Consider the following 15,414-nt stretch of genomic DNA (forward strand, 5'->3'; position numbering starts at 1 on the left):
GCATTATGTTGGACTCAGAGCGATATTGGTTTATGTTTTTTAAAAAATGCATCATGTTGCCTTTTCTCCCACTAATCTCAGTCAGGATGAAAAACTAGCTTAGTATTTCACTCTGTGTGTTTATAAATGGGAGATGAGGAGAGGGTTTCAGCATGGTCAATGCATAAATGAACAGTAAACCTGGGGCACCATTTCATTAAGTAATCCAGTGTCAAGGTAAGACGCTGTGCCTGTGAGGTGGTGGTGGTGGTGGGGTGTTGTAATCGGCTTTTCCAGAGCTGCAAGGCAGTTTTCAGAGCTCCCAAGTGGCTGTCTCTTGAAGGTCGTACGGGCCTTTTCAACTTCTGCCCCATATAAACTTCACCAAAGCAGCAAATGTGAGAAGGGAAAGAGAAGTCTCCTCAAAGCCCCAGAAAGAGGGCAAATTAGACAAGAGTTTGTTAATGGCATTGTACCTGAAATGAGAGGAGAGAGACTCTGCCACCTGTGCTCACATGGGGGCTGTCCCTGTCCCACTGTGGCTATGTGAAGGAGTACTTGTGGCACCTTAGAGACTAACCAATTTATTTGAGCATAAGTTTTTGTGAGCTACAGCTCACTTTATCGGATGCATACTGTGGAAAGTGTAGAAGATCTTTTTAAGGTATTTTTTCATGCTTTGTGTGTATATAAAAAGATCTTCTACACTTTCCACAGTATGCATCCGATGAAGTGAGCTGTAGCTCATGAAAGCTCATGCTCAAATAAATTGGTTAGTCTCTCAGGTGCCACAAGTCCTCCTTTTCTTTTTGCGAATACAGACTAACACGGCTGTTACTCTGAAACCTGTGGCTATGTGTGGTGTATGATGCTAGGTGGTGTGAGTAAAGGTAACAGCTTCTAGCCCTTCTAGTGCCTGCCATTGTCACTTACCCACAGTTTGCACACACTGGTGTCCATGAGACTGGGGTTCCTTCTTGCTCTAAGAATAAGGAAAGGACTGCAATGTCTCAGGTATTAGTGTGTGTGGCCTGGCTATGGTCCAGCTGTGCACGGGAGTACCTTTGAAGCCTGTATGGAGTCCCATTGTGCACATTAATGTGGGGATTCAGAATGTAAAGATGCCATGCTTTACCATAGGAGTTTGAGGAAGGGATATAAAAACACCCCCTCTCTCCCTTTCACTTTCCTCCTACCATGCTGAAAGGTCCAGCCATGCCTCCACTGAGAAGAGAGGATGTAACTCCCTGTGCCTGACACCAGAGCTGCTCCTGCAGTCAGCCAGAGTGGTTGGCAAGAAGACAGCACGCGGGGGAAAGCATTTAAGGTGCATGCTGGATTTGGGAGTGCTCCCAGACCTGCAAGCCTGCCATCTTGGGAGCTGAATTCTGATCTCCCCTGAGTAGCAATCCACCTTGCTACCACTAGACAGCTGACCTAGCCCCATATCCACTGATTTTATTGCCTGCTTTGCCTCCCCCAAAATATAGGGTGTTTACCTGCTTTTGATACTGGTGAAGGCTAGCAAACTTTTGAAGTTGTAATGTTAAACTAAAGTCTTGGAGCAGCTGTTCTACTTCCTACTGATTTTTGTCTGTCAGCACCTGCGCCACTGTTTGCAACTTCTTGTTTGCTTGCACTTAGCTGTCTAATGCTTTGTTTCCACAGGGCACAGTCCTGGGCAAGATTGAATTTGAAGGTCAGCCTGTGGAGTTTGTAGATCCAAATAAGCGGAACCTGATTGCAGACGTTTCAACCAAGGTGAGAATTCTCTCTCCAATGTGGGTGCTGTACACTTGATTAATAAAACTTCTCCCCGTTTGCCCTAGAGAGTTTCCTTTTTCCTTATCATAGTAAACACTGCGTGTTCATCGATAAACCATTGTCACTTGACTATGCAGTGCTTCTGCAAACTGTACCATGTGCCGCAGTGCTTCTGCAAACTGTACCATGCGCCAAAGCTTTTGAGGATTACCCATTAATGACTTTAAGACTGCAGAAAGAGCACCCCTTTAGTCCTCTGCTTGGAGCTGGGGCCAGGTGGCATTAGAAGGAGTACTGTGTTGAGTAGGAATGGTCTAAAAGTTAGCCTAGGAACTGGCAACACCAGATAGGGGACTGAGAGAAGGGTGAGACCAAGTTGTAGTAGGTGGTAGGTATCGCCATGGTGAATGGGGGTGATTTTCACACCGTGAGAAGAATTTTCAGCTGGTGGAAAATGTGATTTCTCTTAAAGGAATGTCAGTGAAAAGTTGGAAATCCCAGAAAACTCATAATCCTGATGGATCACTCTCTTCCAGCACAGTTTTTGCTAGTTTGGTTGTAGCAGTCAGCATTTTTGTACTGGACAGGGATTTTTTTTCTCCCCAGGGTAGGTATTACCCATAGCTGCATACCACTGCTCTAGGTAGCGTATAGACCAGTAACGGAACACAGATTGTAACCGTGTTATGAGGGTCTGCAAACCATGTTCCATCCTAACAAGGTTAGACTATTAAACCAGTATGGGCATGCACTGATGTCATGTCTACACTACACTTTTTAACTGTGATATAACTGAGTCAATGGGCAATGTTTTTGTAATGGGTCCCTTGACCCTGATGTAGCAGTAGTGCAGACAGTCAATCTGCACAGGGCTGAAAGGGTAGCAGTCGGTGGCAAAGCTAGGAGTAGACATTTGGGTGGGCCCCAGTTTAGGGTGGACAGGCAAAGACAAGAGGTTTGATGTCACAGCAAATCATTTGCATTGCATATTATTATATTGTACATTATTATCTATTCTATAGCATCTATTTGAATACTTGATTGTAGGGGTAGATAACTGGGTGCACAGAAGAGATTTGAGTGCAGGGAGCATGGGGGCTGGACTGGCCAGTGAAGAAGGCGTGATCCCCACCGCCCCATGGGAAGCACAGGTTAAGCTGGGTCAGGCGGGCCAGGTGGAGCCTGCACAGGGCCTGGCTCTTAGCAAAGTAGTCTGGGGCTGGGAGACATTTCCAGTGCTGAGCATAGGCAGTGGCATGGGCCCGCTGGGCTACTCTGCTCCCTGCTGGTCATAGCATTCGGCAGATGGGCTGAAAGCCACCTGTTAATTAGCCAGGAGTTCCTGATCCACAACCACGCAAATGTTGGCTACTGCATTCACACAGATTTGGGTAGGGCTGAGTGCTAACTCTGTATCTGCCCCTGATGGCAGTGAGGAAGGCTGACAGGTCAGTGCTCTCCTCAGTTTCTGAAGAGCCCCTTATTGTGGCCTACTAATGCATGTTGGTTTTTGATTCCTTGGGGCATCTCATGAAATTGGTGAGTCCCTCAGATCAGGCACTGTACACTTCTCCACCAACTACACTGTATTTTTGGAATGAAACTTGACCATTCCGTACATGCGAATGTCCATCTGCCGTCAGCTGATCAAAACATTACAATAAAACCCCTCTCTGTTATTTCCGCCTCTTGACTCTCTTGGTAATGGCAGAATTACTATAAAGATACTGGAAATACCATCCATAAAAGAGATATAAAAAGATTAACACAGCTTCTGTGGTCTCATTATGTTTATAACTTCATTTTATAGTCTTAAAAAGCAACTTCACAAATAAAGCTGACAATTAGCTAAACTCTTCAATGGTGGTAATTACTGGACATGATGATCTATTTGCTAGCAAACAGCTATTTTCATGTAAATCAGGATGCAGTAAGACCAGGAGTTTTCTTATCAGTGGTACATTAGAAGTGATTTTTTTCTTTGTATGCTAGTGAGATAGGCTCTGTTTATGGAAGGTGTTTATGTAGGCCAGACTTGTAGACTTTAGCTGCCTTTTGCAGGGAGTTTCTGTAGAGATTATTATGCTGTTCATTTGAGTGTGTAATATTCAGATGCCCAGAGCAGATGAACTGTTTAACCATTTGAGAAGGTCAAGTCATTTATGTACACAAGAACCTAATCAATTGGACAGAGTAAAATCATTAATGCTGCATTGTTATGGTACCTGCAAGCCACAAATCCAGCCTCAAAAACTAAGGGTTTGGGGTTTTATTAGCGACCTGTATAACAGATTGTTCTGAATTACAAATTTCAAATCTGGATCTGAATTTCTGAAAGATTTAGCTCCAATGAAAGCTTTTTGTTCAGGCCCATTTCTAGTCCAAATAACTCAGAGCAGCTTTGCCCTGTAATTAATTGTATGGGGAGTAGAACAACCAAAGAAAGTCACCCCCAGTGAAGCGTTTGCATCATTAGTGTTGCATAGATCCCTGTATATGTGAGCTGCAAGGAGCCAAAAGCCCTCTGGAAGCCTATTTAAAACTGTGGTTGAAATTTTTCAAAAGCGCTCAAGGGAGTTTGGCACCCAGTGTTCATTGACTTTCAATATGAGTTTGGTGCCTAATGACTTCAGGCACTTTTGAAAGTCCCAACCTACGTCATTAACTTGTTCGAACAAGCATATACGACAATGTCTGCATAGGTAGAAGAGCTGTAAAAAAGCAAAACCAAATTTGCTTTGCATAAATGTGGTTCTGCAGTTTACTAAGTTAAATTAAACCACTGTTTTATTATAAGATAATGTACCAAAGAGGCTAACAGGCAGATAACCCCTTTGCAAATCAGAACACAGGCATGACAAATAGTATTAGAAACTTAGAAGAAGATGGGGAGGACCTAGATCCACCAATGCTCTGCAGACTCCAGAAATGGATTGTGGGGCATGTTCCTACCAGATGGTATGATCTATAAATCAGTAGACAAATCCCAATAGATTATCTCTGTTTTCAGTGCTGTAGAGGAAGACTAATTCCTACCCGTCTTACTGTCCTGTAGTGGTCACTCCATTAGGAGAATTCCTTCTTCAAACATAGCAATCAGTCACACACCATGCTTATGATCAGAACTGGCATAGAGAAGGACATGCTGTTGCCTACATTATAGAATCATGCAGCTTATCAAAACAATGCGCTACATTAGGATAAATGAGAAGAAGGGGGCTACATGACAGCAGATGGGAAAGTGTCTTGCAGGGAAGGAGTTGGAAAATACATAAAACCATCCACATCGGATAAACATGTGCCACTCTCAGTGACATTCTAGATGGGCTATTGGTCTGTACTGGTATGGCAAATTGTACTGATATTGTGGTGATTCTGTATTGTGTAGATGGAACATGTAGTGATTCATTCTGTTACATCCCAGCCTTATTGCAAGTGGAGAATCAAAGTGACATTGAAAGCATAATGGGTCAGATCCTGAGCAGGTGTAAATTGGCCTTGATTTATTAAAGTCAGTGGAATGACTCCAGTTCACACCAGCTGAGGACCTGGCCCAAGGTATCTATCACTGTCTGTCTCTAGTGCTACATCTAAGCCACAGCTCTTGAGAATTCAGTTGCTACTTTCTGTTAATGAGGTGAAACACAGAAAAGCTAGTCATTAACTATGGAAACAACCAGTTTCTTAGGGATCATTGTTATGACTGCAGTGAACAGTATATGAAAAAGCATTATACTTGTTTTTGCCTTTCATAACAAAAATTAACCTCTGTGGCACTTCCTGAGATTTCTTTGTAAATTGACTGGTAAATGCCAGTCATTTCTGGCAGTGAACAATCAATCTGCTACCAACCTGTGTGCAAAACACCCTTACTGTGTTTATGGCTTGTGGTTTGTCACTTACAGTAATTTATCTTTTTTCTAAACCTGTCAATAGGAAGTCAAGGTGTATGGCAAAGGGAATCCAATTAAAATTGTAGCTGTGGACTGTGGGTTAAAGAACAACGCTATCCGTTTGCTAGTAAAGGTAAGTCAGTGTTCTGTATCCTTCTCCTCCAGGGAGCTTCTTTTGCAGCATTGCTTTAGTACAAGACTGGCTGATTGTTTAGCTGTATCTGTCCCAGGGAGCATGCCACTCATTCTTACTGAACTTTCTATTTGAAAAATTGATAGGGATCCATCCCACCCACTGCCCTCCACCTCAATGTTTTTATTTCAGTATAATCCTTGTTAGATGATTCCCAGTGGGCTGAGTCATTCTTTGAACTTTACGGATGGTCCCTAAAGCTAACATGGTGGTGAAGAATAGCCATAAGGCAGCCATTGTGTCTGAATTCCATGAGAAGCTCTGTTGGCAGGAGACTGAGATGGTTTCATTGGGGGACTCACGTGTGAACTGAGGAGACTTCAAGGGATATGTCACTACCTGCCTAATAGCAACCAAGGAAGAATCAGCCCTGCATTGCAAAAAATTATTTAAAGCAGAAAACTCTGCACTAATGCTTTTTTTCTTGGCAGACTTTCTCATAATTGAGATATCGGCCTTTATGCCACACTAGCCCTTCATCTTGTTTCTCAGCAGAAGGAGTTAAGTTGGTGGCCTTCTGTTCTCTGAAGGAACTGGGACTCCTGATGTCCAAAATCATTCTCTGCTAATTCAAACATTAAGGCTGTAACAGAAAGCATGCTTTGCATTGCATCATGCAGCTGTTTTTGGTTACAGTTTGCACCTAATATTTGATAGCCTCATGACTGTTTTCCCCATTTTAAATGATTGGGCCAAAGGAAACCGTTTGGACTTCACAGAGGGTATAGCAAAAGGTCGGTGAAGCTAAAGAGAGAAGGTGGGAGCATTTCCAGTGGAAAAGGGTTTAGGAAGCAGTGTGGTACTAGGGAAAGTCAGCCCAGCAAAAGCCATCTAGAGTTGCCTAAGCAGCACAAATCCAAGATCGAATCGTAACCGATCCTTGCACTATTTTCTCTGGATGACACGCACAACATATGTGTGGTCGAAGAGAAGTCCATTGAACTAGTATTAACAGAAGGAATGTAACTGAGCAGTTAAAGCAGAAAACTATACAACAAGACTCCTGGGTTTTATTCCTGGTATTGCCACTTACATGCTGGATAGCCTTGAGCAAGTAACTTTGACTGCGATTCAGCAAAACACTAAAGATGTGCTTCACTTGAAGCTCCAGTGTGGGCCCATCGCCTGGGAGCCAAGAAAAGTCAATTGGACTATTCACAGATGTAAAGTAAAGCCTGTGCCTAACGACCAGATTCTTAACTTCAGTGGGAGTTAGGCGCCTAAATACCTTTGAGCATCTGTGCCCAAGTTACTTACTTAGGCTTGCAAGGATTAGATTTTTATCCGTACACGCCAGTAAACATCGGTTTCACCATATGTACACAAACTGACAAAACAGGTTTCCGGAGAGAACAATAGACATTTCCAGCTAGGCAAAGGAAGAGAAATGCGGCTTGAGAACTTATTAGGGTTTGGTTTTAAGGATATTTACTTTGTCTATGTTGACATGTGCTGTTGACCATTTGTGTTTTAACGGTTACAAAACATTATCCTTTTGAATCTCAGCATCTACAATCATTAAATCATCATCTGATTCCTCACCAGTGCCTGAACCTCACATAATTCCTGCAAATGTGAAACTTTAAATTGATAAAAATAAAAAATGCTTAAAAATAAACATCTAGACTATCCATCAAAATGATTACGAAATTGAATTTTGCCACGCCTGTCTCCACTGAATCATGGTCTAACCTGCCTCCTTTTGGTAAAGAGCTGGGATCCTGTGCTTTTAGGTTAATAGGTTTCATGGGCTATTCATGCTGTGACTGTGAAGACTTTAATGTCGTGGTGAACAGCTCAGTGACAACTATGAAGTCCTCAGTGGCCACAAGCTTGTTACACTGTTAAATACATCCCTAAAAGTAGAGATTTACCAAAGAGAGTCTATATATTGGCATGCAGAATTGGTTTTGGTGGAATATGTCTGCTGGGCCATAAGGGAGCAGTTAGAATGAACTCGCCCTGTAAGAGGCTAAGTTGACTTAAAGCATTTTCCTCCTTCCTCTTTTGCTTCTCTGCCAGCGAGGTGCGGAGGTGCATTTGGTCCCATGGAATCATGATTTCACCAGAATGGAGTATGATGGGCTTTTTCTTTCCGGCGGCCCGGGGGATCCGATGCAGGCACAAGAGCTGATTCAGAATCTTAAGAAGGTACAGCGTGTGCACGGGGGTCACTTGCCGGTGTTGACATGATGGTTCCTTTAGGAGGACTCAGTCTTTTCTGAGCAGATCATGTATTTGAAAAATGAATGATCATGGAGCTAACGAGTTGTGTGCCCAAGTTCACCTCGGTCATTTTGCTAGTAGGATATATCCCTGTCTTGTGTCTAGTTAGACTGTTAGCTCTGGGCCAAGGATCTGCCTAGTCATAGGGTTGTAAGGTCTTTAGCACAGTTATGGGTGCTGAAGAAGAACTGGTGGTGTCTTGCAGAATACTCTAATGAGTCAGTACATATCTGTGTTGAAGTCAAGCAAGGCAAACGTGTGCATTATGGAGCAGTATGGTTGTCCTGAGAAATATGCCCTTCTCTTCTAAATTATGTAACTTACAAATGGCTGGAGCATCTCAGTTCCAGTGATGCGCGATGCCACTGCTCATTCCCTGTGGCCCAGGAAAACAGCCTGAGTCACAGCTCTGGGCACTGGGGTTTTCTTCTGGAGCAAAGGAGAGAAGGTATCACACCTGCACATGCTGTAGAGAGGCCACAGAGCTTCTGCTTGGCTGTGGCTGCCCCTGCCCCTGCCCTGAGACTGTAGTTGCTTCTGGGGGGCATGTTTCCTTGCTTCTCAGGGAGCAATCTCAGCAGATCTGCAGAGCCATGCATCCACTACCCGTAGTCATAGAGTTATAGAGCGTAAGGTTAGAAGGGACCACCAGATCATCTAGTTTGGCCTCCTGTATGTCACAGGCCACTAACAGCACCCCACACCCTTTGCTAAACCCAACAACTGGAATTAGACTACGGTAGGACAGCCCACAGGAGAGTAGACTGTTTTGCGCCACGGGCAGAGAATAGGAGGTGCTCCACTGCCCAAGACCCCAGGGAAATGATTAAGTCAGATACACCCACATACTCTTGGCATGTTGCCCACACCACACGCTGTAGAGGAAGGCAAAAAACCTCCAAGGTCACTACCACTTTGACCAGGAACAAAGACACTCACTGAGTGGCCTCCCCAGATCTTGCCCAGCAGCACCACACCAGTTCCGCCGTATGGAGTGGCCTCGAAACACCTGGATGAGGGATGTGATGGTGGGCGGAGCATTGACCCCTAGCTGTGCATGTGTGCTGGGCATTCTGAATTTCCACCTGGGCATTAGCAGTGTATAAGAAACACTACCCTGGCAGCAAAGCGACTAGCTCATTTTTGTATGGAATCTGTCAAGACAAATTAAATCCTAATTGAAAACATTGCATTTAAATGCGTAAAGAATAGGACTAGTTTGCGTTATTGCTGAACTTGGAGATTCACTGTTCCCATGGATCTCACAGTCGGGTTAATGAAAATTATCTCCGCCTAGGTCTTGAAGAGTGATCGCAAGGAGCCATTGTTTGGAGTCAGCATGGGGAATCTGGTAACTGGTATAGCAGCGGGAGCTACGTCCTACAAGATGCCCATGGCCAACAGGTATGATGACACTGCTGCTTTACAGAATCTGAACACATGCCCTCAGGATGTGTGCTGTACTGTGTCCAGTTTTGGGCCCCACACTTCAAGAAGGATGTGGATAAATTGGAGAGAGTCCAGCGAAGGGCAACAAAAATGATTAGGGGACTGGAACACATGAGTTATGAGGAGAGGCTGAGGGAGCTGGGATTGTTTAGCCTGCAGAAGAGAAGAATGAGGGGGGATTTGATAGCTGCTTTCAACTACCTGAAAGGGGGTTCCAAAGAGGATGGCTCTAGACTGTTCTCAATGGTAGCAGATGACAGAACGAGGAGTAATGGTCTCAAGTTGCAGTAGGGGAGGTTTAGATTGGATATTAGGAAAAACTTTTTCACTAAGAGGGTGGTGAAACACTGGAATGCGTTACCTAGGGAGGTGGTAGAATCTCCTTCCTTAGAGGTTTTTAAGGTCAGGCTTGACAAAGCCCTGGCTGGGATGATTTAACTGGGAATTGGTCCTGCTTTGAGCAGGGGGTTGGACTAGATGACCTTCTGGGGTCCCTTCCAACCCTGATATTCTATGATTCTATGAGGACTGCAAAGAACCCAATACATCAATATTTTGCCTTCCCCTCTCCAATGTCCAGGATGCCAGATGAGTTGGGGATCTACATATGCTGCTGCATATCTGTCCCTCTTCCCATAGGTCACATCTCAACATGACCTAAGGGGTAGAGTGAACACCATGGATGCAGAATGCACATCTTTCTCCCTGGGTCAAGCACAGCTAGAAACCAGCAGTGTTCATTTGTGCACTATGCCTGCTGCTGGTCACTAATTAACATCTCCACTAGATCCCCTGCCAGCTTTGGCGCTCAGGTCCAAAGGATACTGCTTTAATCCTCCCTGCTAAATAACTCACTAGGAGAAACTGTGAATTTACATATGGCCAGTGGTGAGCTGGAGCCGGTTCGCACCAATTTGCTAGAACTGGTAGTTAAATTTAGAAGCCCTTTTAGAACCGGTTGTTCCACGAGGGACAACCGGTTCTAAAAGGGCTTCTAAATTTAACAGCTGGCCAAAAGTGGCACGTTAGGCGCCAACTCTGTGGGTGCTCTGGGGCTGGAGCTCCCATGGGGAAAATTTGATGGGTGCAGAGCACCCACCGGCAGCTCCCCGCCTTGCCCCGCACCTGGCCCCAGCTCACCTCCTCCTCCTCCCCTGAACACGCCGCCCTGCTCTCCTTCTCCATTACCCTCCCCCAGCTTCCTGCGAATCAGCTGTTCGGCGGGAAGCCAGGGCGGGCTGAGAAGCAGGCGGCGGCTTTGCGCTCAGGCCCAGGGAGGCGGAGGTGAGCTGGGGTGGGGTTGTGCAAGGAGGGCCGCCCACACCGCAGCAGGTAACCCGGAGGGAGGAGGGGGTGCAGGGGATCCGCTCCCCATCCCAGCTCGCCTCCGCCTCCCTGGGCCTCAGCTCAAAGTCGCCGCCTGCTTCTCAGCCCTCCCAGGCTTCCCGCCAAACAGCTGATACATGGGAAGCTGGGGCAGGGGTGGAGAAGCAGAGCGGGGCAGTGCGTTCAGGGGAGGAGGCCGAGGTGAGATGAGCTGGGGCCGGGCACGGGGCGGGGAGTCGGCACCTAAGGCGCCACTTTTGATGTGATCAGTGGGGGGAGCGGCTTCTCCCCCTGCTCCCCCCCCCGCTATGCTTCCCCGCCCCTAGGAGCCAGAGGGACCTGCTGGATGCTTTCTGGGAGCTGCCCCAGGTAAGCACTGCCAGGACTCCCCACCTCGCCCCCCGGCAGGTGCCTCTGGCTCTTAGGGGTGGGGTGGGCACCCACTACGGTGGCCCATGAGACCCTCCTACCCAGTTCTGGGGGCAGTCAGGGGACAGGGGAGGGGGTGGATGGGGCAGGGGTCCGGGGGTGGGGCGTCAAGGAACGCAGGGGGTTGGATGGGGCAGGAGTCCCCGGCGGGGTGGGAGTGGGCTATGACCCCCTCGTGAGGTGAGGAGGGAACTGGTTGTTAAGTTTTTGGCAGCTCATCACTGCATGCAGCAGGCCAGCCATGGCACTTTTACACTGGGCATTGTGTGCCCAAGAGATCAGAGCTGGAGTAGGTGTGACCACCTTCAAAGATAACATTGGTACACCCTCCATTGCTGCTCCTGCTGGAAGCTGATTGCAGCTGCAATGGGGTATCTCTGCTCAGTGTATTGCTCAGATTACAAATCTGACTCTGGACAGATGATGAGATTTTACCATTGACAGATACATTTGGCTTGTAAGTACTGATGCTCCTTTGGATACTGTCTTCTGTGCACTGTCTCCACCATACTTCTCAGCGGGCCTCTCTCTCAGCCTGCACACTGATATGACTCCATCGTAACCTGGATAGCAGTAACTTTATTTATTCGTTCCAGCAATTGACCTTGTTCCCCTAAATCAATTGTTCATTTCAAGGCAGGTTAGAAACTGTTTGTATGAGTTGGTCCAATGCTGCTAAAGAATATCACTGTTCGAGTTTGATTTCTTGATCATTGTGGTTGTGATATTGACTATAGAAATCGAATAGCTGCTATTGCTTAGCTGTAACTCCCTCCTCCAGCCAGACCTTCTAAATTAATTTGTGTTGGGGAGATAAAGTATCTGTGTCATTCTGCAGGTGCGTAATTAGAATGGTCAGGACTTTGCTTTTGCTAACTGCCATGCATTACTGTGATATTCTCCTCTTGCCCTTGATGTTCCGTTCCCTCCATCACCCACATCTCTGCCTCTGTCCTTTCCCCCTCTCTTTTCTTAGAGGTCAGAATCAGCCAGTTATTAACCTATTGAACGGACAAGCTTTCATTACTGCACAGAACCATGGCTATGCACTTGACAGCAACACCCTTCCTGATGGCTGGAAACCTCTTTTTGTGAATGTCAACGATCAGACAAATGAGGTAAACACACTCTCTCCAGATACCTGCTCAGGCAATGGGTGAGATGGGAAAGATGGTCATTTATTTCACTCACTTGCATCACTCAAGCCTGCTTTATCTGCAGGAACAGCATTGCAGGTTATCCATCACGACCAGTTGTTCCCTAAGAAATCTTTTCTCTCTGTTTCATTATCTGATAATTACCTTTATTTGGTGGCACTGCTTTGTCAGCCGAATTGGTTACTGTGACCTGTGGGTGACCACTTGGCCAGCTAAGCAAGCTGCAGAATCAGTGCAATGATCCCTTCCCACCTCTCGAGGTGCCCCAGTGTGCTGTACGGACACAATCTCTGCCCCAACGAGCTTACAGCCTTAATAGACAAAGTGTGGGAGGGGAAGCAGCGGCACAGAGAGCAATGACTTGTCCTGGGTCACACAGTAAGTCTGTGGACAAACAGAAATAGGAACCAGGCCTCCTGAGTCCCAGTTCGGTGCCCTATCCACTAACCAAGGCTGCCTTCTGTAAACCTGTGTTATTCTTGAGACTCAGAGAAATGCTGCTTAAGAGTAGCTGTTTAGAAAAAAACATTTCGTGTGGGTGGATACCTCCCTATCCCCTTGTATTAGCTCTTTGCTCCCACCCCACATCAAGCTTGATAGGTTGGAAACTGCTGTATTGTACTAGTGTGTGTTCAAAATCCTTTTCTGGAAGACACTGTTAGCAGAAGTTTGTTTGCCAGCTGGTGTTGGCTACAGTTCTGAGTAGAGCTGGACAAATAGTGGAGAAAAAAATTCCCACCACCGTTTGCTTCAGTGTTGAAATTAGTTAGCTTTGGCCTCATTCGCACACCCCGTTTTGTGTTCACTTTATATGAAGATTGGAGCAGTTAAACTGGGCTGGCAAAAATATTTGTGGAAAGCAAAATTCAGAGTCAGATGATCAAGAATGATGCCCCGGGCTGGGTCATCTGTGGGGGGGGTAAACTTACAACCTCTGCATCTAAAAAACACGAGACCCTATTGCTTGATCTAAAGAACGAGGTCTGTTATACTGGACACAGTAGCAGACTCATAAACAGCTATACGTGTTGTAGCCATTAGAAGGGGACAAAGAGCCACACGATGTTAGCCCACATTCTGAAAACATTCACAGAAACTGAATTTGATAACCCCACGTGTAAGTTGTGTTCTCTTCTGTTCAGGGAAGAGAAATGAAACCGTGCGACCGATCTGGCCAGTCCCAGCTGAGCAAACCAATGCAGATACCAAATATTTATAATCAAGCCATGGAATAAAAATTTGGAAAAGACATATGTAGACTAAATAAAAATAACTAATACATTAAGGGACACTGTAGCCAGCTCATGATATTTTGTGACCAGAAGCAGGGCATAGCTCGCACAATAATTAACTAATTGTGAATTCTGTACTTTGTGGTAGCTATACGAAGGCCCCCAGCCAACAGCCCATCTCTCGCTTCCACCCTCACCACCATCCCAGGCTCTCTCCCTTTGTCTCCCTCTGCTCTCAACCACATCTCTCATCCCTGCTCCCACCCAGCACACCTTCGCTGAGGCCTACTTTGGCCCTTCCTCAGGGGAGTGGAGGTGGAGCCTGCAGTGGGCCCTCTCAGCGGCCAGGGCTTCTCATCTTCTACCTGACACGGTCACCTTCTCATGATGCAGCAATTGCTCCTTCAGACCTCTCTCATGTGTTGTCCCAGGGACAAGCTGCAGCCTGTGTCATGCCATTCATGAGAGAGGTCTGGTGCCTCCTGCTGCAGCTTGCTTGGAACTGCCAGCATCTGCTGAAAACCCAGCCCAGGCAACTCTCCAGCTGTCCTTGGCCTGGCAGAGTGTTCCCACTTGTCATCTCCTGACAATGGCCCTGGGAAGAGACAACCTGTGTCCGCGGCTGCAGCATCCATAATTTGCCTCACAGTGTTGAATTACAGACACGGTGCCACGTCCAACCCTAGAATAATGAAACTACTGACGCCGGTGGAGTTAGAGCAGGGATGTTTTTGGCCCAGTGTTTTGAGCAGTACTGATATGAAATCAGAGCAGCAGAAGTAGTCATTCTACTTCAGCCGTCTCCAGGGTGACCTTTTACTGCTATGTGTCCCCTCCTCCCAGCCTGCTCCAATGTATCCCCCCCCACCACCACCTGCTCCAGTGTTGCATCTGGAAGGAGACTAGCATATCTTCTCTGGTAAGTGCTTGGCAATCAGTAGCGCTGTTCAAAGCATTCGCTATTCAGTAGTGCACAATCCAGTAGGTTACATGGGTACTGTATTGCCGGTAAAATGGTGAATGGCTCAATGCTTTAATGGATAAAACACGCTGTGAAGACTTGGAATGAAATAAGTTTCAACTCAAAGGCCTCAAAAAGCATACCAGCCGCTTGCCCTTCAGTGCCTACAGGGTTGCAAGCAGTAGCCCTCCTCTATCCCCCTCATTACCAGGATGTCGTTGTCTAAGGCAATCTCTTTTATCCCTGCAGGGAATTATGCATGAGACCAAACCAATTTTCACAGCACAATTTAACCCGGAGGCCAGTGCGGGGCCAACAGACACAGAGGTACTGTACAGAGACTGATTCAGGGTTGCTATGGGGGTGGCTGAAGGAATGCATGTAGAGTATAGAGCAGCTAATGGAAGAGCCCTGACAATCTTGATGCAGTGACATTCCTAGGTCCTGTTTTCGGAAATGTCAGGACCCTAACCAAGATCCCAGTCCTGCATAGACTTGCCTGCATTTGGTCTGATTCAAAGCTCATTGAAATCAGTGGAAAGATTCCATTGCCTTCAGTAGGCTTTGGGTCAGGCTCTCGTGTGACTCCATTAACACGAATAGCAGAAATCGATCTCATGTGCTTTGCGTCCTTGAGTGACTTCATTCACATTGATGGGATTACTCACGTGCAGAAAGTTTCTCATGGGCTTAAATCTTTGCAGGACGGGACCCATACCCCTTTTACCTGAGATGGCTGTAAAAGAAAATTTTCTATTTTATTAAAAAAAAAAAGAAACCCAGATGCTTTTTTTGAATAAATCCC

The 15,414-nt window shown here is 46.3% G+C and overlaps 1 protein-coding gene across 1 annotated transcript in view; it reads left to right on the forward strand.

Moving 5' to 3' along the window:
- CPS1 (carbamoyl-phosphate synthase 1) overlaps nt 1-15,414 on the forward strand; it is a 125,189-nt gene that overhangs the window by 26,253 nt on the left and 83,522 nt on the right. Inside the window, exons 6-11 of the mRNA XM_073304767.2 lie at nt 1,648-1,740; nt 5,680-5,769; nt 7,852-7,980; nt 9,353-9,459; nt 12,236-12,377; nt 14,859-14,936. Coding sequence (XP_073160868.1) covers nt 1,648-1,740; nt 5,680-5,769; nt 7,852-7,980; nt 9,353-9,459; nt 12,236-12,377; nt 14,859-14,936 — 639 coding nt within the window. The remainder of the gene's footprint in view (nt 1-1,647; nt 1,741-5,679; nt 5,770-7,851; nt 7,981-9,352; nt 9,460-12,235; nt 12,378-14,858; nt 14,937-15,414) is intronic.

This window comes from Lepidochelys kempii, chromosome 11, assembly GCF_965140285.1.
Source record: "Lepidochelys kempii isolate rLepKem1 chromosome 11, rLepKem1.hap1, whole genome shotgun sequence".
NCBI lineage: Eukaryota > Metazoa > Chordata > Testudines > Cheloniidae > Lepidochelys > Lepidochelys kempii.